Here is a 23,915-nt window from a genome sequence, read left to right as displayed (position 1 = left end):
CTTTTTTTTTGTTTTGTTTTCTGTTTTCTTTTCTTTATCTATTTTCTTTTAATTTCTGTTTTATAAAATATAAATACAACTCCTAATTTAATGTTATAATTTATTCTACTGCCCCAAAAGTTTGACACCTAATTAAAACAGTTTGCATTATCATTATTTTTAAAAGGCATTTAATTAATTGTCATAGTTGCTATTTTAATTAGTTTAGAGCCTTTAAACATTTTATAAAAATGTGGTTTCACCTCCATAATTACCTATGTATTATTTGGTTCACTCCGAACATTTTAGTTTTAATATTTGAAAACTTTTATTGTTTGCCTATTTTTGAATTTGAATTTGAATTGGTTTCGAACTAACTCGAGATTAGCAACTATAAACGAGGTGACGTGGCACCATTAGCAGAGGATCACTGTAGCTTAATTACCCGGGCGTCACAATACCACTGTTGGGGAACGTTGCAGAAAATTAAAATTTTTCCTACGGTTTCACCAAGATCCATCTATGAGTTCATCTAAGCAACGAGTCATGGTAGAGAGATTGCATCTACATACCACTTGTAGATCGCATGCGGAAGCGTTCAATGGAACGGGGATGATGTAGTCTTACTCGTCGTGATCCAAATCACCGATGACCAAGTGCTGAACGGACAGCACCTCCGCGTTCAACACACGTACGGAGCGGATGACGTCTCCTCCTTCTTGATCCAGCAAGGGGAAAGGAGAGGTTGAGGAAGAAGGCTCCAGTAGCAGCACGACGGCGTGGTGTTGGTGGAGAGGCAGTACTCCGACAGGGCTTCGCAAAGCACTCAACGGAGGAGGAGAGGTGTTGGGGAGGGGAGGGGCTGCGCCTTGGATCAGGTGTTCAGCCCTCCCCTCGCCCCTCTATTTATAGGGGAAGGGGGAAGGGGGCCGGCCCCCTCTAGATGAGATCTAGAGGGGGGCGGCGGCCAGGGAGGGGGGCTTGCCCCCCAAGTAAGGGGGCGCCCCCACTAGGGTTCCCCCCAAAACTAGGCGCATGGGCCCAAGGGGGGCACCCAGCCCTCCAGGGGCTGGTTCCTGTCCCTTGCGGCCCATGAGGCCCTCCGAGAGGGGTGGCCCCTCCCGGTGGACCCCCGGAACCCCTCTGGTGGTCCCGGTACAATACCGATATGCCCCCGAAACTTTTCGGTGTCCGTATGACAACTTCCCATATATAAATCTTCACCTCCGGACCATTCCGGAACTCCTCGTGACATCCGGGATCTCATCCGAGACTCCGAACAACATTCGGTAATCACATACAAGTCTTCCTAATAACCCTAGCGTCACCGAACCTTAAGTGTGTAGACCCTACGGGTTCGGAAGACATGCAGACATGACCGAGACGGCTCTCCGGTCAATAACCAACAGCGGGATCTGGATACCCATGCTGGCTCCCACATGCTCCTCGATGATGTCATCGGATGAACCACGATGTCGAGGATTCAATCAACCCCGTATACTATTCCCTTTGTCAGACGGTGTGTTACTTGCCCGAGATTCGATCGTCGGTATCCCAATACCTCATTCAATCTCGTTGCCGGCAACTCACTTTACTCGTACCGTAATGCATGATCATGTGACCAAACACTTGGTCACTTTGAGCTCATTATGATGATGCACTACCGAGTGGGCCCAGTGATACCTCTCCGTCATACGGAGTGACAAATCCCAGTCTTGATCCGTGTCAACCCAACAGACACTTCCGGAGATACCTGTAGTGCACCTTTATAGTCACCCAGTTACGTTGCGACGTTTGGTACACCCAAAGCACTCCTACGGTATCCGGGAGTTACACGATCTCATGGTCTAAGGAAAAGTTACTTGACATTGGAAAAGCTCTAGCAAACGAACTACACGATCTTGTGCTATGCTTAGGATTGGGTCTTGTCCATCACATCATTCTCCTAATGATGTGATCCCGTTATCAATGACATCCAATGTCCATAGTCAGGAAACCATGACTATCTGTTGATCAACGAGCTAGTCAACTAGAGGCTCACTAGGGACAAATTGTGGTCTATGTATTCACACGTGTATTACGATTTCCGGATAATACAATTATAGCATGAATAAAAGACAATTATCATGAGCAAGGAAATATAATAATAATCCTTTTATTATTGCCTCTAGGGCATATTTCCAACAGTTAGATCATATGGTGTTTCTCCATCTCTATCTTGTTGTGATGAATTGAGTTTTCCCTTTGAGATTTTGTTTTATTGGATTAAATACTTTTATGGATTTGAGAGCACTTGATATATGTCTTGCATATGAATACCCGTGGTGATAATGGGGTATTATATTGATTCACTTGATATATGTTTTGGCACTCAACTCATGGATTCCCGAGGTGACACTGGGGTAATCTATGCATAGGGGTTGATGCACGTTTTCGTCCTTGTTTCTCCGGTAGAAATCTTGGGGCACTCTTTGAGGTTCTTTGTGTTGGATCGAGTATTATGAATCTGACATTATTTGATGCATATCGTATAGTTAACTCATGGATACTTGTGGTGACATTGGAGTATCTAGGTGACATTAGTACGAACTCTTGGATAGATCTATTGGAAAGAATAACTTTGTGTTATTTTACTATGAACTCTTAAATAGATCGATCGGAAAGAATAATTTTAAGGTGGTTTCGTACCCTACAAACAATTTCTTCTTATGTTCTCCGCTAGATAGGAACTTTGGAGTGATTCTTCATCTCTCGTTGAGGGATAGTTATATGATCCAATTAGATTAGCATTGTTGAGAGATTTGCACTAGGGAAAGCACGGACCCTAGGACTCATTTTCAAGCATTCCAATACCATTTGTGCTCACTTTTGTTACTTGCTACCTTGCTGTTTTTTATTTTTCCTATTACAAAAACTTATATCTACTATCCATATTACACTTGTATCACCATCTCTTCGGCGAACTAGTGCACCTATACAATTTACCATTGTATTTGGTGTGTTGGGGACACAAGAGACTCTTTATTATTTGATTGTAGGGTTGTTTGAGAGAGACCATCTTCATCCGATGCTTTTGCTGATTCATAAACCTTAGGTCATCCACTCTAAGGAAAATTCTACTGTCCTACAAAACTTCGCGCTTGGAGGCCCAACACGATTCTACAAGAATAAAGTTGCGTAGTAGACATCAAGTAATAAGATGCTCATGCTACACTACAGAACCAGAAAAACAAATAGAAAACATAGTATACTCAAGTTATGTTGACTCTAGTGCTTCAGTTTACCATGGTACTCTAGTGCTAGGGAATGACTACCATGTTATGTTGACTCTAGTGCTTCAGTTTACACATTACATGATATGCGTGAAATGTTTTATAGTATTGATTTTTTTTCTTATGGAATACCATGGTAGTCATTCCCTAGCAAAACATTTCACGCAAGTATTATGCTCAGTCATGATTGATACAAAAAAGTTTCAGAAATGTTTGACTCTTTTTGATATTTTTTTAATTTCTTTTGCCAATTCAGGTGCAATGGGACCCGAGACCCATTGTCTATTTCCGCCAACCTCATCCATAGTTTATTTTTTAACAGAAGCTAGCCTAACAGCCCATGTCAACTCAAAATGGACTAATCTCTATCTCTACAACTTAAAAAGATGTAATGTTCCATTTACTACAAGACAAATAGCTTCGTATATCCTTACATACACCCCCTCTCTCCATTTTGATGTTTTCCTCCTATATCTTTTTTTCATCGTCTTTTCTATTTTATTCCGGTGGGGCGATGGGGGGTACTTCTGATCTATTCATTAAACATCATGGCAGTACAAAGAACACAAGAAGGAATGGAAATTCCATCCATGTCTGTAAACCACCTACCGATGACTGCAAGAACTGGAGCTCGCCGAATACGCGCCCCAGTCATCGTTGCTCCTTCACCGGAGCCTGAGAAACCATCTTATAGTACACATGTGGGAATTCTTCGTTCTAAGGCCCCCAAAGAGCCAGTGCACCAGAACATCAACTGTCACCGATGAACAGAAACGTAGATATGAAGGATCCAACCTGTAGACAGACGAACACAAAAGAACGAAGAAGACCGGATCAAAGCAGATCCATTAAAGACAAACACCGACTGAATCTGACAAGATCCGCCGGGGAAATTCAACCACATGTCCTCCGATGATGTCAGATGCACTGCCGAGGCGGGGAGTAGGAGCCCGCCCACCGGCAAGGGGCAGGATCCACTGCGCCTCCTTGGTTGTAAGGCTAGAGGAAATCCTAGTCACGGAAGTTTCTTGTGGCGGAACAAACAAATTCCACCGTCTTTTCTTACAAACCGTCTTAACCATCCCACATTTTATTGAGTTGCGAAATAATTTTATGTTTTATGTGGTAAGGCAATAAGTTCTTACCAAATAAAATACTAAAATTTATTTAGGTAGGTAAATCAGGGACATATTTGATAAACATTTGTTTACGCAATCATATTAATATGGGCATGTAAATCATGGGCTAATGCACTAGAATATTTATATTTCATTGCAATGCACTGGCAGCTATCTAGTATATAAGCGAATAACCAAATTGACTGCACATAGTTATTGAATACTCCCTCTGTCCCATATAATGTAAGACGCTTTTTAACACTATACTAGTGTCAAAAAACGTCTTAAATTATGGAGGGGGTAGCGATCGTCGACTGAGAATCAAGTTTTCGTCGGTCAACTGGTGTGGGCACTCACTAGCAAATTTATGCTCTTGTATTTCAACGTGAGTGGAATGTGTCGCAGACCCGAATTAGGCGCACTATTTAAGTCTGTAGGCTGGTAAGTAGAGCCCAGATATCATCACGGGTGTTCTCCTCACCGCCATCGCCCGGAATAGCATCCACGCGAAACTAACGGAGCAGAGCAGGCGCCTCTGATCACGGCTCGAAATCTGGCACCTGTGATTTCTTAATATGTCGCCTATTTTTCTTTTTTCTTTTTTTTGAGATACTCGAGTATATACAGAATACTCAAGTGGTGGGGGTACATTCATCCTGCATCAAATTAATCAGCCTGTCCGGCACCCTGTCAACGAGCTGAAGATCTCCATGCATCCTTGCCTCCGCTGCAAGCTCATGGGCCAGCACATTATGTTTCCTGCTCACATGACTGACACTGAAGGAGGAAAAAGCCCCTAGGGCATTCAGGGTGTCCCGTAGTACTCCATAGCATGGTGATAAACTCCGTTCTTCTCTATTTAAGTCGCTGACTATCACCTTGCACTCCATCTCAAGCACAATTGGTCCTCTGTACACTTCTGCTAAAGCCTCCAAGCCAGCCAAAGCCGCCCGAGCCTCTGCGTCTTCCACACTTCCTGCAAAACCAATCTGCTTACATACTGACACCAACACCAGGCCTCTGTGATCCCTTGCGACCGCTCCCGCCCAGCATTGCCCACTGTCCGACAGGTATGCGGCATCAGAATTGACCTTTACTGTCCCTTGTTCCGGGGCGGACCACCTCATTGTTACCTGCTCTGTTCGTCGCGGCCCAAGGTCGGTTAGTGGCCACACGTTCTTCCCTGACTCGGGCACTGTCGGTGTAGTTTCAGCAAGACGGAACTCTTCCTCATACTTCCATTGCCTTTCCCATGGACACAGTTGTCGCGCAGGTGCCATCCTCTCCATAACAGCATGAGCACCCTTGCACGCATGTCTTCCGGGATTTTATCTAGGAGCGCCTGCAGCCAGTCTGGGCCAGTTTTCTGGAAGGCGCATTCCGGGGGGAGATCCCACTCCTTTCTCATTTCATGTCTTAGTGCTCTACTCTTAGTGCAAGCGACCACCGCATGGAATTCATCCTCCTCTTCACAGCCACATATACCGCATGTTGCATCCACCTCCAGGGTCCTCTTCCATTTATTCCTCTTAGTGGCCAGCGTATTTGTCGCAACACGCCACCCAAGGATTCTCACTTTTGGCGGGACCTTTGCTTTCCAAATCAGATCCCAAATGCTCCTGGAGTTTGGTTCACTGGAAGAGCTCGACGGGATCTGTTGGGACTGTCCTTGGATTGAAGCAGCCAGTCTATACGCACTCCTGACAGTAAATATTCCACTCCGCTCATAGTGCCAAGCAACTCGGTCTTCTGTATTAGACTTTGGGATGGGAATTTTGCAGATTTCTTCCGCATCGAAGGGATGGAAAATTTGTTTCACAAGCTCAACATTCCATTCCTTGCTGGACGGTTGCATAAGTTGATTTACCCAGCATAATCTAGACCTCCTCACCAAGGCAGCAGTCTTCAGTCCTTCCTTACGAGGGATCCATTGGTCTCTCTGTATTTGAATGCTCTTTCCATCCCCCCACACGCCAAATAATCCCTTTCTTGAGAAGCTCCAATCCAGCCTCAATTCCCTTCCACACCGGTGAGGCGTCTGACGTGAACACCATATCTAGCAGGTTACCATGTGGGAAATATTTAGATTTTGAGCACCCTGGCACACAAACTATCGAGGTTCTAAAGGAGCCTCCAACTCTGTTTCGCGAGCAGCGCGAGGTTGAACAGATGCATGTCCCTAAAACCAATTCCACCCGCTCTCTTTGGTCGGGTCATACGCTCCCACGACATCCAATGCACTTTCCGATGGCCCTCTTCGTCGCTCCACCAGAAGTCACGAATCAACTTCTCATATTTCTCACAAAAACCCTTCGACAGATGGAAAACACCCATGGTGAAGCATGGCAGGGCTTGAACGACAGATTTGACATGTACTTCCTTTGCTGCATAGGCCATGAACCTCCCTGACCAGTCACTACATCTCTTTACAAATCTATCCAAAATCGGTTGGAAGTTTTCATCCTTCATTCTTCCTTCCGGCGTCGGCAATCCCAAATACTTACTCTCAAAAGAAGCAGATATCACTCCCAGAACACTCTTAATTTCCTACCTAGTCCCTTCCGGGCATTGCTCACTAAAGAGTAGGGAGCATTTACTCTCGCTTAACAGTTGCCCTGTGCCATTCTAGAAGGTAACTAGCACCTCTTTCATAGTTCGTGCCTGCTCCATTGTGGCTTTGAAGAAAATCAAACTATCGTCGGCGAAAAGGAGATTTGATATTCCCGGGTTGTTCCTTGCAATTTAGCCGGTGTCAGCATGCCATCTCTTAGCTTCTTGTTCATGAGGGCAACCAGATCATCAACTACGAAAAGGAAAAGATATGGACTGAGCAGATCACCCTGATGTAGTCCCCCTAGATGGTATGAATTTGTCCAGAAGCTCTCCGTTACATCTGACTGAATATTTCACTGAACGGACATACTCCATAACCCAGGCTGTCCACTTCTGGTTGAAACCCAATTTTAACAGGACCCCTTCAAGAAAATTCCAGTCAACCCTGTCATACGCTTTTGCCAAGTCCAACTTGTACGCGCAATATGTGTCATGTTTATTTCTGCTGCGCTGAATCTTATGGAAGCACTCGAATGCAATAGTGGCATTGTCCGTGATCATGCGACCGGGAATGAAAGCACTTTGAGTTTCAGAAATAATCCCGTCCAAAAAAGGTCGTAAGCGGTTGACTAGGCACTTTGAAATCACCTTGTAAATTACGTTGCATAGGCTGATGGGTCGATAATCCTTGAGTGACTTGGGGTCCTTGCCTTTGGGAATAAGCACGATCACACAGTATCATTGATACCTTCAGGCATGACTCCATTCTCGAAGAAACTGAGAACGCCTCTGACCACATCCTCTCGCATGACTTCCCAATTTCTCTGATAGAACCTAGCTGGTAAACCATCCGGGCCTGGAGCTTTCAAAGGTCCTATCTGAAACAAGGAGTCACTCACTTCTTTCACGGTGAAGGGTTTTGTTAGGGTTGAATTCATCTCATCCGTAACCTTTGATTCCACCAAATTTAACACAGCCTGAGGCTCTACCCCATGTTCCTTTTCATATAGGTTTTGGAAGAAACTTCTCTACCCCATGTCGCCTATTTTTCTGTAGATAAAGTACCTATGCAGGGGCAGGTTCATAGTTTAGAACAATGCCGATATTCAACAGTTTAATTCTACTAGTACCGAGCTTTTTGCCCCCGAGTGATACAAAATGCCAGTGTGCGCAATATTAATGAATCATATATGTGGTTTGCTGAGTGTCTCAAAAAATACTCGCGAACAAAATACAATCAGTAAAGTGTGTTCTATGCCGGGTGTCAAAGAAAAAAGACTCTGCATATAGACAGCGCTCGGCAAAGGAAGCAGAAGACGGTCGACAAACATAGAGGGCTTGACAATTCCCGAGCCACGTGTCCCTGCTTACCTTGGATTTTTGCCGGTGTTCTACGATAAACACTCGACTTATATTTTTCGCATTATTTTTAAACTGCGGTGGGAGTTGGCCGAGCAACAATAAACACTCGACAAACAGTCTATTTTTTAATACTCTTCCCTTTTTAATGCACAAAATATTCTTTTTTTCTTTTCCTTTCATTTTTGTTCTTTTTTTTCTGTTTCTTTCCGGTTGAATATCCATTTTTGAGCCCAAACTCATCTGCACCAGGTGAAGAGAAAATTCACAAAAAATACTAAAAATAATTTTAAAAAGTCCTATTTTTTGCATGCAAGATAATCTGGTGCGTGAGGTGCGCTCCAAATTTTGTTGTACAATATAGGTTACTGTTGATATTTGTACAGACTTTGCACACTCAATTTGGATGAGAAGTAAGATAAACTTGCTACTGTCAATATGATAAAAAATGGACATGTTCTATACTAGAGTAGAGAGTACTCTAGCGAAAATCCTTTTCTGAGCCCGGGCTCATCTGCACCCGTGTTGAATAAAAATAGTCAAAACAAATACTAGAAAAATTCAAAAAATTCAAATTTTTTTCTCATGGTAGACAATTTGATGCGTGAGGCCCGCTCCAATTTTCAAATCATTTGGACAAATGAGCAACTCTCGGCAAAAAAGACAAATTGTACTATTCATGTACTGTTTTGACCCGATTTGTCTTTTTTGCTGAGAGCTACTCAAATGTCCAAATAAGCTAGAATTTGGAGCGAACCTCACGCAATAAATTTTCTACAATGGGAATTTTTTTTTGAATTTTTGGAATTTGTCTAGTATTTTTTGTGAATTGTTTTCTAGCTGGGTGCAGATGAGCCTGGGCACAGAATTGCTACATTCGTACTCAAGAGATGTTACTAATTGTTCTATGCTTCTAAACATATTCAGCTGTTGTATGTGGCCATGTGGCTGTTGTATGTGATTGTTATAACATCTTCCTGGTAATATTTGTACAGACTTTGCACACTACGTTTTGATGAGAAGTATGATAAGCTTGTTACTTGTTAAGATGATAAAAATCAGTAATTGTCTTTGGCTCCTAGGTGCATATGCACCCATTGTCGAAATACACATTTCGAAAAGTTGAAAAATTCGGAACAAAAATCCCGCATGTATATCCGGACATTTTATGTGCGTGCACAAGGTTTCAGTGAAAAACGACGTTTTTTGTGGTTTGTGTAAAAAAGACAGTTTCTGATGCTTCATTCTAACTATTCACGAGGCATTTCTTTATCTTTTTTACACAAGCCACAAAAAACGTTATTTTTCACCGAAACCTTGTGAACGCACATAAAATGTCCGGATATACACGTGGGATTTTTGTTCCGAATTTTTCAACTTTTTAAAATGTGTATTTCAACAATGGGTGCATATGCACCTAGGAGCCAAAACGCCGCTCTCGATAAAAATGGACATGTTCTCTACTATAGTAGTGATTACTCTAGAGATGTTACTGGTTGCTCTAATTTCAGAACATATGCAGCTGTTGTATGTGATTGTTGTAACTTCTTCCTTAACTTCTGAATGCAACTGTTGTATGTAACACCTTCTGATCTATTGCATGTTTCCGAGAGATACACAAGTTCAATAAGGTTTGGAAGATCTTCAAGCTGCTGGAGATTTGGAAGACCTACAATTAAGCTGGAGTGATAATGTCATGTGTCTTGTTTGTTGAACCTAGAGACTTGCTATCCTCATTTTGGTGGTTGTCAAGCTCATTTTGGTTGTGTGGCACACATCTAGAAACATATGTACATCTCCTCTTGTGGCACTACTTTATTTTGGTTGTGGCGAACATATATGTACTCCTTTTGTGGCACAACCTCCTTATATATTGTCGTTTTGTTTATCAAATGAAGTTTAAGGTTTTCGATGAAGCCTGTATGTTAGTTTTATTGAACTACATGTATAAATTGTGTGAAATGTCCTGATTGCCTAGACATATATAATGGATGGATATTACATAATATGGATGCCTAGAACATTGCGCTAGCGAAATCAACTTGCTGGCGTAATATATGCCGGGTAAATGTTCTTGTGCAGGCAGTTGCCAGTGATTGTAGTTTCTGCCCCGACTAATCCGCCAGGAGAAAATAGACTGCCGGCAAATACATGGGCCAGGGCAGAAAAACTGTCGGGAGAAGTTTATCTGCCGAGACAAGTAATCCCCGACAGTCGTTCTCATGGCGGTTCTCTCTACCGGAGAACCGATGTCCCAGCAGTTGATATGCCCTTTAAAAAGCCTTCACCTGGCAGTTTTTGTGTCTTTACATGAGTGTTGTGGTGTAGTGTACACGATTACAAGTATGGCTAACTTGGAGGTGGTTTGCAGCGATGATGGTGATGTTGGTGGCTACAGAGATGAGATGAAAATGGTGGCGGCTTGGGTTGGAGAATGGCTTATGGTTTGTGGGTGATGGTTTTCGACAATGCTCCCTCGGGATTCTGATGTTTACCACTTTATAAAAGTTGTTAGGATGGATGCCACAGAGCTACTGGCACTTGGTACGACCACCGGTACGAGTGGGCACGCTCGTACCAGACACTGTCATCTGCTCGGGATCACTTGGTGTGCCTCCAATTTTCTTCATTTCTTCTTCGTTTTGCTTGTTTACTTTTAAACAACCATATCACAACGATGGGATGAGTGTAAAAATATCACTCATGACCCGATGGTGAAGGACGGCTTGATCAAGTAATAGGGGAGCGATGCCAGCTTCAGTGATGCTCTGACTACCAGTTGTTAACAACCACGATCTAAATCTCTTCTCTTGTTACCATATCAGTTCCAGAGTACAGATTCAACAGGAGGAAGCAGGAGTTCTCGGGGAGGGGGAAAGAACAAAGGAGGTAGGTGGCCCCACAAAACTAAATGCCAGTACATGCTTGGATAAAAACACGAATCTTTCTGTACGAAAGACACACAACTAGAGCAACTTGATATTATGTACGATACCCTAAAACACACACACACACACACACACACGATGTGCTCCTCTTATCGGACCGAGTCACACCCACTTTGGCTAGTAGTCTTTGGATTGGGCTTCCGGGGCCACACGTCGATTGCCTAAGTGGTGGGCTCCACTTATCAGTCGCCTCCTTGCTGGCTGGTGGGTAGTTGATGTCAACCTCTTGGTGCACGGGGTTGCTGACGTTCTCTCAGCGTCGATGATTTAGCAGTTTTGACGGGGGAGCTCTTGGTGCGTCAGTGGTCGTCTCTAACCATGTGCCTCCACAACTTCCGACTACTTTGATTACTCCACCAACCTAGCCATGAGTAACAATGAGGATGCTAGAAAGAGAGTTGCCGCTGTCACATCAGCCAACCTTCCTGATGGGATGGCATGAACTATAGAAGTGCATGCGCTACCCAATGCAACCAAAAGATCGATGTGATGGAAGAGACTAAGCAATACATTTATACGTCAACACTCCCGCTCATGTGTAGCTCCCTCATGCCTAAACGTGGACCGAAAATGGGCTGCAATTTAATTGCGCCAGCTAGGTCTTGAACTCAAGAGCTTTTGGCTCTGATACCATGTAAGAATGGAATAAAGAGGAATTGGTGAAATCGATGTTTATTGCTTGAGACTTGTGGACATATATATAGGAGTACAATGACCAACTTGAAGTAAAAAAAAGATAGGATATAAGATTCTACACTATCCTATCTTTCCTAATAACCATAATACTCAACATGAACTATTAGTCTTTTTACTGTTCATGCATTCGCAGTACGTGTGAAACACATAGATATGTACGTATGCCATGTGTCTAGTACACATTCGTATAACTAGTTCGCAACATGAGATTAATACTGCTAGTACTACTGTTGACGTATAAATGTATTGCATAGTCTCTTCCATCAGATCTGTCTTTTGGTTGCATTGGCTAGAGCATACACTTCTACATGGTGTCAGAGCCAAGAGGTCTTGAGTTCAAGACCCGGCTGGCTGCAATTAAATTGCAGCCCACTTTCGGTCCACGTTTAGGCCTGAGGGAGCCACACGTAATTAATTCATTGGAAAATTTGCTACTTATTCCAACACTGGAATCATACGATGATCATAGGGTAAGCAGTACCCATCGGTACGGGAGCTGCGTCATCATATGATTAGAGAATCAGACTACATGGTTGGTTACAGCGACTGGATAACCAAGAAGCAAAACAATCAAAAAAAGCCAATCAAGATCAAACCTTATCTACAACCTGCCGCGTTATGTACAGAACACGTAGAGAGGATAACACCACGTTTAACACCCTGAAACTGAAACGGTCAATGGTCAAGATCTATCTTTCAAACGGCTCATTTAACTTGGGGAAACACTTCCCTACAATAGTCTGACCAGAAGCATTCGTCAGACCAGTCCGACACCGTCGATCGGTTATTTATCTCACGGCTGAGAGATGCACTCAAATCATGCGATAGAAGCTGATACTACCTCCTGATTTTCTGGCCCATCCCCATAATATCTCATTGATTTAATTGCCTGAAACAGCTCTCACGTCTCTCCTGCCCATCCCATAGACATCCCCTAGCTCGGCATTCCCCGCGCCGTGTCCCTGCTTTCTCCCCCAGCGCGAGCTCCTGATCCACCCATCTATGACCTTCGTTCTACCTCTTGTCGCTGCATCCGGCGGCCGCGCAGGGACTGACCCACCACCTGCTCATTGAGGAGCACGTATACTCCCTCGCCGCCATATAGTCCACCGGGATCGGGCCCGCTCCGCCTGTAGTTTTGGCCTTTGATCCGCCTTGCCGGAGGGCCATCTTGGTTTGGGAACGAGGCCAGTGAGGATAGGCTCTCACGATACACAGGACGGTGACTTACCAGAGTCGATGTTGCATCTCAGCATCATATGCACAGGTAGGTGATAACGGTGAAGCACATGCGAGGCCAGATTGACGCATTTTCTTGAATCTGGATTGCACGTATCCTTCATTCATGATGCAATGCAGGAACATAGTTTGTGTTGTTCCTTTTTATCATTATTTTAAGCATTATAGAGTTCTTCACGGTCGCATTTGGATTTGTTCATCGAATTTTGTTACACCATCGCATGATCATGTCTTGGTTTGCAGGACGCACAAAAAATGGTAGTAAGATGCAACACGTCTTTTCACAGTCCACGGTGCAAGAGACAAGGTTTTTGCTTGCAGTTCGTGTCACTGCCGTAGATGGTGCCATGCTCCGAGATCACCATGAAAGCAAACTCTCCGCTTAATTGGGAGAAATGTTTCACCGTTGCGAAAACAATTTTAAAAATATATTTTCCCTCTTCATGGAAACAAATGTATGTTTGTATTGAAGCAATTCTTTGATACATGGAAATATAGTATCGTAATGATTTGGAAGCAAATCCTGGTCATATGCGTCATTTTACTGTATGGAAGCAATTTTCATTTTTTTATACGCAAGTTCCAAATTTTTTGGAAGCAATTTCCAATTTATTTTGATGCAAATACCAGATTCAATGGAAGCAAAGTCCTATTTAATTTGATGGATGCAAAATCCAAATTGCTGGCATTCCCAGTTTGTTCCCTATGTCGCCGTTGATGTCGCCAACCTAACTTGGTGATCAATTCTGGTTGTTGTGACCGTAGAAGCAATTTATTTGAGTTGTCGAAACTATCAAATTCTAAATATATTGAAGCAATTACTGCTAACAATGGAAGCAATATTTTCCGGATGACTGAAATACAGAAATTCTAACTAGATCGAAGTGATTGCCGGTTGCCATGGAAGCACTTTGTATGATCGATCGGAGCAAAAATTGCAACCAGATGGAAGCAATCTCCCGTTGCCTCGGAAGCAAATTCTGTTCTTTCAAGAGCAGTGTTTAATGGAAACAAATTTTAATCTTGTCGAGACCTCTTTTATATGCTACACTCAAAATAATATTTTAGTCGCTTGAAACATTTTTTGTTTGTGTACACTGGACACAAATACGATCTAACTACCGAAGCAATGGTCAGTTGGTGTGGAAGCTAAAAATTTGGCTCAATGAAGCAAACAAATCCTAAGCCGATGTAAGCAAAACTTTAGGTTAACTGAAGCAAACTAATCCTAGGCCGATGGAAGCAATCTCCATTAGCAAACAAATTTTGGCCCGATGTTAGCAATGTATATTTTAATGGATACAATTTGACAGGCTGGCTGAAAAAAAAGATCATGTGTACGAGACAATTAAAGTTAAATCCGAAATAAGGATTGGAAACAAAATTATGGAAGCAAATCTCATTGATGGAAAGCATGGAGCCTACTCAATTTGACGTTCCCTGGTTTATAGGAGTAGTTGTAGGAAACCAATTGATCACAATTAATGCGGACTCACGCATGCTGCATGCAAACTACGTTATCATGCCCGGTGCTGTACTGCCAGATCCGATGGCCACCGTGTTTCCATCCTACGGTCTGTGACTAGTCTGATATGACGCAAGGGATCAGTAGTCTGATCCCTAGTAGCTCCCTTTAACTTGCTGTGTTTTAATTTGTGGGGTGCCTCCATGTCTTGGGCCGGCTATAAAGGAACTCACATACGTGTAGCACAATGCCAAGTTTTGCCAACAACCAATAGACATTTCTCTCATCGGAGCGAGCGGCAGAGAGAGAGGGGGGGAGATGGCAGTGGCTGGCTGCGGTAGCAGGGAGGAGAGGTGGAGCCTGGCAGGCGCCACGGCGCTCGTCACCGGCGGCAGTAAAGGAATAGGGTATATTTATCCACACAAGCTCTTGCTCTTAGTTCTACGATCGCAGCTACTCCCTCCGTTCGGAATTACTTATCTCGAAAATGGATGTATCTAGAACGTTCTAGATACATCCATTTTCGAGACAAGTAATTCCAAACGGAGGGAGTAGTATCTTAGTATCTCAATTTGTCCTCGACTAGACATGCCATCGTGGAGGAGCTTGCTGGGTTTGGGGCGAGGGTGCACACCTGCTCTCGGAACGCGGCGGAGCTGGAGGAGTGCCGCCGGCGGTGGGAGGAGAAGAACCTGCGGGTCACCGTTTCTGTCTGTGATGTCTCGGTGCGCGCCCAGAGGGAGAAGCTTATGGAGACGGTCCGACAAACATTCGACGGCAAGCTCGACATACTAGTAAGTTGTGCCAACAACCAATATTCAGCTCTGATTGAGCATCAACCAAGTGAAGGGTTTAATAAATTGCTAGCTTTGTGTATGTAATGCATGTGAACAATGCAGTGCAATTTTGGTTCAAGCCTGCTGCTGAATGTACGGCGGACGACTTCTCGAATCTGATGACCACCAACTTGGAGGCGAGCTTCCATCTAAGTCAACTTGCACGCCCTCTTCTCATACACGCTTCTATTGCTGGAGGAGGCAGCATCATCAACGTGTCCTCCATTGGAGGCTCAATTGCCTTCGCAGGCTCCACCGTTTATGCTATCACAAAAGGTACCTACATATGTACTTAATTGGCAACATATATATAATATACTATTGTGCATCTAAGCTATGAAAGTACTATATATATAATGGAATTTAAGTTTTTACAATGTACAAGTTATAATTCGATTTAAATGGAGTCTTAGCTATGTTTTCTATGACTACTGTATCATCTGGAGAAATTATGTACAAGTTACTACATATATATAATTTAAATCTATGTTTTCTATGTTTCTATTAATGTTGAAAGTTAATTTTGTACCTAGCTAAAATTATGTGGGATCCATCTCTCTCTCTCTCTCTCTCTCTCTCTCTCTCTCTCTCTCTCTCTCTCTCTCTCTCTCTCTCTCTCTCTCTCTCTCTCCATGGTTATCTTTCTCCTCTGTTATGTAGGCGCGGTGAACCAGCTTACGAGGAATTTAGCCACCGAGTGGGCCCCTAACAAGATCCGTGTGAATGGCGTCGCCCCAGGATTTGTCACAACAGATGTGATTAAAGATGTAAGCAATCGCCTAGCAAACTTCCTTCTAGTTTAAATAAAAGCACATGAATTTTAAACCATATTATGGAAAGTATTTATAAGATAAATAAGTTCACTTCACATGGGGAGGGAAAAAGATTCCAACATTTCAACTCATGTGTAAAATAGCTAGATCGTAATTGATTGAAGCAAGCACTAGTGCATTTTTCACTATGATACGAGTTAGAGAGAGTGACGGATTTATACTCAATCACGAATTCATGGCCAAAATTTTGGGAGAGCATAGCTTGATCTGTTTGCCAGTTTCTTTATCCAAGAAATTAGCAACTTTTATTTTTGCATGCTACACTGCCAGCAAGTTTTCATATATTTTTCTAATTAAATGTGGATAACAAGTAGTTGTTGTGGATTGATAGGTAGATTCAGAGTACATGAAGCAAGAGAACTCGAAGACCCCGTTGGGACGGAGTGTTAAGCCGGTGGAGATCGCCTCGGCAGTGTCATTTTTGTGTATGCCGGCAGCTTCTTACATCACTGGCCAAACCATTTGCATTGATGGTGGTCGAACCATTAGTTCTTAGCCATGAACATCTTTATCGCCGCTAAATAATTTCATCATTACTTGGGTGAATAATTGTATAAGTGAACAAAAGCTAGTCTTGAGGTTTCAGGCTAGTACCATCGTATCTGAGTGACATTGGTATGTATCCTTGCACGCAACACCCCACTTGTATAAACAATATTGATATTTTTGACGTCGTGAATATGAAATTTATTCATATTTGTCATATTGATGTGCACTGGAGCTGACTTTGAATCAGTACAATACAAAATATGTTCGTATTCGTCAGACTGATGTGCACTGGAGCTGACTTTGAATCAGTACGCACACACGAACTCTCAGTACATATATAGCTTAGTGGTCCTAAACAAAGTGTTCGGTCGGTATCATTTCATCAGTTGATTTGACATATAGGGTGCTATGGGAAATTCAGACATGACAAGTGACATGTATTTTTTGGAAATCCAGATAATACAACATGACCCTAAGTTACAGCAGGGATGGGTGGAACATTATTTTCAGTGTTGGACTACTAGTGGAGGTCAAGACACTAGCTAACAGCTGTTGTAGATTTCTCAATGATGTACTAGACTAGATTATGTAAATATTGGCTCAAACTTAGCAAGTGCCTCCGGCTTGGTCCATCTTTTTTTATGACAAGGTTTATGTTTTCTGGCATCGTTATTCTTTTTGTTGTTCTTTTTTTTTGGCATCGTTATTCGAAGGAACGTAATAATAGTTTTGAATTGCTGTGAGCTATGCACTGCTAAAAAAGATACCCCCTGTCAGTTCTCCTATTCTTAATATGTTGTTCTTAATTCGCTTGCACCCTGCACCTGTTGCTGACTATTCACTACAACTTGTAAATAAGTTTGTTAGACATTGGGATTAGATGAGAGAACAAGAACTTGTCAAACTCTTGATTTTGGTACCCTTTTTTTGTGAGACTAAATTTGGTACTTAATAAGCTACTTGGGGCAACATCTTGTACAGAGTTAATCAACCGGAACACAATACAAGTGTTCAACAGAGATGGTCATCAACTATCCATAATGCAAACACACTTAAGTCTTACTAGGAGTATTACCGAAAGCAATCAATCTACTGAAAAAAGAAAAACATGATGTATGCAGCAAATGGCAACTAAGATCACTCCTTTTGTGGGTGGGCCTGCTTGAGCTTCTATTAATTTGTAATCTTCTTATCTTCCTGGACAAGGAACAGTGTTCGGTCCTTTGGTACGACATTCTCCCAGCAAGCTAAGCCAGTGAGCCGTTGTCATCATCCTAACCGTACCAAATGAAAATCATGTGTGAGCCTCGCAAGCCAGAAACAATCATGGATAAAAATAATGTGCTCTCCTAACAATTGACTATGATTAGTTGTTGCTCCTTTTCCTTGTTTTGTTCGTGGTGGTTTTGTGAAGATTCTTGGAGATTTTTTTGCAGTCGTGCACCGTTCCTTTGTGGGGGTTTTGTGAATATTCTTGAAGGTTCAATGTATTTTTTTCCTTTTCTCTGTTTTTTCTTCCGGTTCTCTTTTGTTTTTGCTTATTTTTTCTGTGTGTTTTCCCTTTATAATTCCTATTCATTTCTAAATATACATTTTTTAATACATGAGAAAGATACTAAAACATGGTGAACGTTTTTCAATATTTGCTAAACATTTTTGTTGTATACAATGAACATTTTTTAATATATGGTGAACCTTTTCTATATATAGTGTATATACTTTTTTAACATACAATGAATAATTTTAAACACAAACTGTAAATATTATAAATATACGAATAACAATATTTTATATATGGTGAACATCTTTTAAGTACACACTGAACATATTTTAAACACAAACTAGAAATTGTTTTAATATAAAATGAACATTTTAAAATGTATATATTTGAAAATAAATTGTAAATATTTCCATGCATTTTAAAACTATATTGTAAAAATATAGTTTCTGAGTATTTATTTAAATGTGCCTCTACACTTCTGACCCATTAGGCTAGCGTGGGTTTCCTCGTCGTGTTAGAGGCCTCGTTGTCGATGGCAAAGAAAAGGGGAAGAAAAAAGGACCTCCTATAGGACTGATAACAAATGTAGAAAATTTTGTGAATATGTTTAAGAAAAAATACATTTTTAACCAAATATTTTAGTTGATGATATTTTCTCAAAATGGGAATAATTTTCCCAAAACATTTAACATTTTTACCAAAAAAATGATTTTATTTTTAAATTTCAAACATTCTTTAAAGCTTTTGAACTTTGAATTTTTTCTAAGTTTTAGAAATTCCGAACAATTTTTGAAAATTATTTTCTGGAAAATATGAACATATTTATGAAAGTGAACAAAAGTTTGAAACTCTAGAGAGTTTTTGAAATTTTCAAACAATTTTTGATGTTCTGAATATTTCTTGAAGATTTTTAAAAAATAAGATTTGATTTTTTTTGGAATTCTGAACGTTTCTGAAACCAAACAAGTTGTCAAATGCACAAATTTTCTTTTAAAATTTGTAACATTTCTTGAAGAGTGAACATTTGTTTTTGGAAATCTGAACATTTTTTGAAATATGTGGATTATGAAAAAAATATGAAGAAACAAATCAAAAAAGACACAGAATAAAGAAAATAAAAAACAAATGAAAACCAGGAAAAATGTTACCGAAAATACAGGAAAAAGATAACTGATAAAAGGCGAGATAGAATCTTTTAGAAAGGTCCTAAGACCAAAATACTGTGCTGCATTAAATGGGCTGGCCCACTTTGGTTTAACGGTCGAGCGCCTATCCGTTAGGTCGACTACCAACACGCATGAAATAGGGTTATCCACAAGAAACAAATAGGCACATAGACTACTCTAGTGTCCTAAGGATTTTGTTGCACTCATTCAATCGGTCCACATGGATATCCCACTTAGCTATATTAGGCATGCCTACACTGCAATTGCTTTCTCATCTCATGGGTCGGCATTGCCATGTACAAGGCCGCGAGAGCTATATTTTGACTAGTGTGCGTGACCACAGAAAGATGAGCCCAGATGATCATTGTCAGTTTTGCGACATTATTTTGATTCATGGAGACGCTCCTTAGTTTTATTTTTATGGGATTTAATTGATGAAGGGTTTAGGATGACCAAGGTGGTTATTCCATGTGATTGCAAGCAAATAGTGGAGAATATAAAAGGTGGTTCCGTGGGCTCTTACTTGCCCATCATTAAGGAGTTTATTCTTAGGTCTAGCTATTTTGAAAGTTGTTAGTTTTGAAGGTCAAGCTTCAAATTTTGAAGTTCATATTCTTGCCAAACATGCCTCTTTGCTTGATCAGGGTCGCCATATATGGCTTCTTAATTCACATGACCTAGCTTGTATCCCTACGAACGTTTATAATGAGCAATAGAAGTGTTGGCAAGTCCCTAAAAAAGACTAATGTGAGACCAAGTTTTGCGAAATGACAAGTTATGAGGCACCTCTTGTAAAAAGTCACCCCATCTTCTCAGCCACGGGCAAGTGGCGCACTGCATGTCCGCCACTTGTCGCAACCTGGGTGTTTTTTGATTTATTTTTTCGTACATTCTTTTATTCAAAATGTTCTATCTCTTCAATCGTGCGTCCAAATCCCAAACCATCTTCACCGTTGAATTTCTCGCATCCTGATCTTAGCACCTAGATCCCATATTAAATGGATTTGACTTTTTTCATTAAAAACCAAGAAAACTGAAAACTAGAAAAAAAAGCAAAAGCAAAAATGTATAAAAAACAAAAACCTAAAAAACCGCCAACCAGAAAATGAATAATGAAGAAAAAAAAGACTAGAAATCATAGTTGTAGTTTTTCACCTTTTTTTCTCAAGAAGCACAATTTTTTTCTTTCGAAAAGTATAGCTATGCTTCTCCCAGAAGCACTGATTTTTTTTTAAAAGAGGCAAATATGTGCTTCATGTGGAGGCACATTTTTTTCCTTTCTGAGAAGCACATATGTGCTTTGCAAAAAAAAAAAGATTACTCCGGAACCTAGGGAAAATAAGGCAAAAACCAAAGAGCCAAAAAAACCACAACTAGAGGGAGCGCTAAGCACGCAACAACTGCCCGCGGCTGGGCGCACCACTTGATGCACTTGAATACCAAGAAAGTGACCCTTCCAGGAGCCCCGAAGGGGTAACCATTGATTATTATTATTATTATTATTTGAGAAATGGTAACCAATGCTTAGTTGCTACCCAAGTTTCATCTTGCAATAGGCGATCTGTAGGATGGGCCGGCCCAATTAAGACCTACACAAGCAATTTTGCAAAAGTTTTGCACTGGTACATAGAACATTTCACCAGTTATGGCAAGTTTTACGAAGGTTCCATGTGTTTTTGTATCTTTTTCTGATGTTTTACATTACTATTTTCAATGGTTTTTCTTTCGGGTTTTTTGTTTTCTTTATTTCTTGTTTGTTTGTTTTTTCTTTTCTTCTCTAAAATACACATCAACTTTTTTCAACACACATTGTACATTTATTTATAAGAAATGTAGATACACGTTGAACATTTTTATAATACATGATGTTTTTCATTCAAATACATGTTTGAATTTTTTTTGAATAAACGTTAACCATTTATCAAATAAACACTGAGCATTCTTCGTATACACATTGAATATATTTTAATACATGTGAAACAGTTTTAAAATCCACCTTGAGTTTTTAAATCATGATTAATATTTTTCGAGTACATGTAAAGATTTTTTATGTACACATCAAACATTTTTTGAGCTCACATAACATTTTTCAATACATGATGAACATTTTTCTAAAATGCGTGAAAATAAATTTCTTCGAAATGTGTTATCATTTTTTAATGTCACAAACAATTTTTTTAATGGGCCACACAAACATTAAACTTGCGTGAGCAAATTTTTTACACTACATGCACATTTTTTAAACACGCGAACATATTCTTTGAATGCCACGAACATTTTTCTAAAATCTACCAAAGAAATTTAAAGCCACGAGAAAAATTTATAATACGCGGTGGACAAATTGTTTTTTAATAAAAAGTTCCATGTACATATCTATATTGTAGAGCATTTTCGAACATAAGTAAGAAACAATAAAAGAAAATCATAAATAAAGCCTCGCATTGGAATAAAAGAAAAGCAAAAACAAAAAGCCTATAGTGGGCCGGCCCACACCTAGCTTCCTTTGTAGTGAGCGGTGATGCGTCTCGCCGCAGGTGAGACAAAGCCGCGCCCTGTACAAGACTTTACAAAAACACGTGGACACACTAGTAATGTGTTTATGAGAGGTAAATCCAAGAGCTAGAAGGTCATCGCCCTTATCAGAGGCTCCATTGTTTGATGCCAAGATGTGAGGGCTCCCAAAAATGTCGACGATGCGGGAGCAACTAGGTAGATGGTACCCTTTGGTGGGCTTTCTAGTGGTTACTCGGGAGAGTGTTTGGAGCATTCTAGAGCCATCATGTGTCACGCGATGGATGCTTCCTCCACTGGGACATTATTGGTTTTTTTGAAGTTTTGGGGTTTTCAGGTTTTTTCTTCTCATTTTCTAGTTTTTTTTCTTTTTAGTATTTTTCTTTGGTTTTTTGGTTTTTATTTGTTTCTGTCTGTGATCGTGCGAAGCGGTGTACTTCACGCGAAAGCACGGGTGTGCTTCACCCACCATGGGAAGCACAAACTATATTACTTGGGAAGCATAGTTGTGCTCCCATGGGGAGCACAATTGTGTTTCACCCCCACCGGAGCACAAGTTAGTTTTTCGTGGTTGCACGAGTTAGTACAATGAAAGCACATGTTAGTTCACTTTGAATTTTCATCTGAAAAAATGCTCTTTGAAACCTATCAACATTGGATATAGTTTTGAAGATGCCGACGCGATGAATGCAACGGTAAAAACGGTTTGTAATTTTGATGACGGTTCACGAGATATTTTATTTTGAACAAAAAATCTACGAAAAAACACAAAAAACCCCACCCATCCCTCCCGCATGCGGCAAAGAGATCTCACTAAAAATCTCTGATTACAATAAATGGAGCACATCTGGTGCACCACTTGTCGCCACTGGACGAGATGGAAATGTCCTTTGCAACGGCTACCCATCAATTAGTAATTTCGAGAGCATGTGCACACAGCTCCAAAAAATGGACCCAATCCATGTCGCCACTGGACGAGATGGGAATGACCTTTGCAACGGCTACCCATCAATTAGTAATTTCGAGAGCATGTGCACACGGCTCCAAAAAATTGACCCAATCCATGTCGCCACTCTACGAGATGGAAATGACCTTTGCAATGGCTACCCATCAATTAGTAATTCCGAGAGCATGTGCACACGGCTCCAAAAAATGGACCCAATCCATGTCAGGGTTCACCCCTGTTTTCAGCAATTTCTTAGGTTTCTTTTGTGTGTGTTATTGTCTTCATATTTTTGGCTTTTTTTTTCATTTCCTCCAATTTGCAGTTTTTTCTCATTTCTTACTTTCCTTATTTTTATTTCTTCTATCCTATTTTCTTCCTTTTTAGAAAATGTTCCCTTTTCTTATTTTGTTTATGTTCTTTTAGTTTATTTTGTATTAAATTTATTTCATATTATATGAATATTTATCCACATGTGCACGAATATTTCTTAAAGATCTGTGGTCTTTTAATACATATTTAATTATCTGAAGATCGGAATATTTTCAAATATGTGTTGAACATTTATTTGCACACTTATGAGCATATTTGTAAGTATGTGAGCTTCAAAAAACAGGGAACTTATCCTGAAAAGATATGTAAAATTTAAATAAAAAATTTATTTTAATATGGGACTATTTTTAATACATGTTGAACATTTTATATCATAAGTTTGAACATATATATTTAACATATGTGGAATATTTTTTTTTCCTCATACTAGCTTTTAAAGTTTTTTAATACTGACTTTTGGCAATATTTCCTTCAAACCTATTAAAAATTTCTTTTCTAGAACATAAAGAATCAAGAGTTAATGGGACATGCTCTCGCGGCCCATACAAAGGGCATGGCATCAAATAGGAGGATTCCTTTTGGGAGTCTGGCAGCTCAACTCATGATGTCAATGACGATGAGATGATCTCTACGTACCATCACTCTGAAATAACTTATCCAGAAGGCATGAAAGA

The 23,915-nt window shown here is 40.7% G+C and overlaps 1 protein-coding gene across 1 annotated transcript; it reads left to right on the top strand.

Annotated features, from left to right (window-relative positions):
• The first annotated feature begins 14,906 nt into the window (after positions 1–14,906).
• On the top strand, positions 14,907–16,939 carry LOC119306833 (noroxomaritidine/norcraugsodine reductase-like). Its single transcript, XM_037582954.1, has 5 exons — positions 14,907–15,036; positions 15,216–15,422; positions 15,515–15,741; positions 16,126–16,232; positions 16,630–16,939. Exons 1-5 carry the CDS (start codon positions 14,948–14,950, stop codon positions 16,792–16,794), a joined length of 795 nt encoding a protein of 264 aa, XP_037438851.1. The 5' UTR covers positions 14,907–14,947; the 3' UTR covers positions 16,795–16,939.
• The last annotated feature ends 6,976 nt before the right edge of the window (positions 16,940–23,915 follow it).

The sequence above is a fragment of the Triticum dicoccoides genome, chromosome 5B, assembly GCF_002162155.2.
Source record: "Triticum dicoccoides isolate Atlit2015 ecotype Zavitan chromosome 5B, WEW_v2.0, whole genome shotgun sequence".
Taxonomy (NCBI): domain Eukaryota; kingdom Viridiplantae; phylum Streptophyta; class Magnoliopsida; order Poales; family Poaceae; genus Triticum; species Triticum dicoccoides.
Note: the sequence above shows the minus strand (reverse complement) of the source record. Positions and strands in the feature narration are given on the sequence as shown.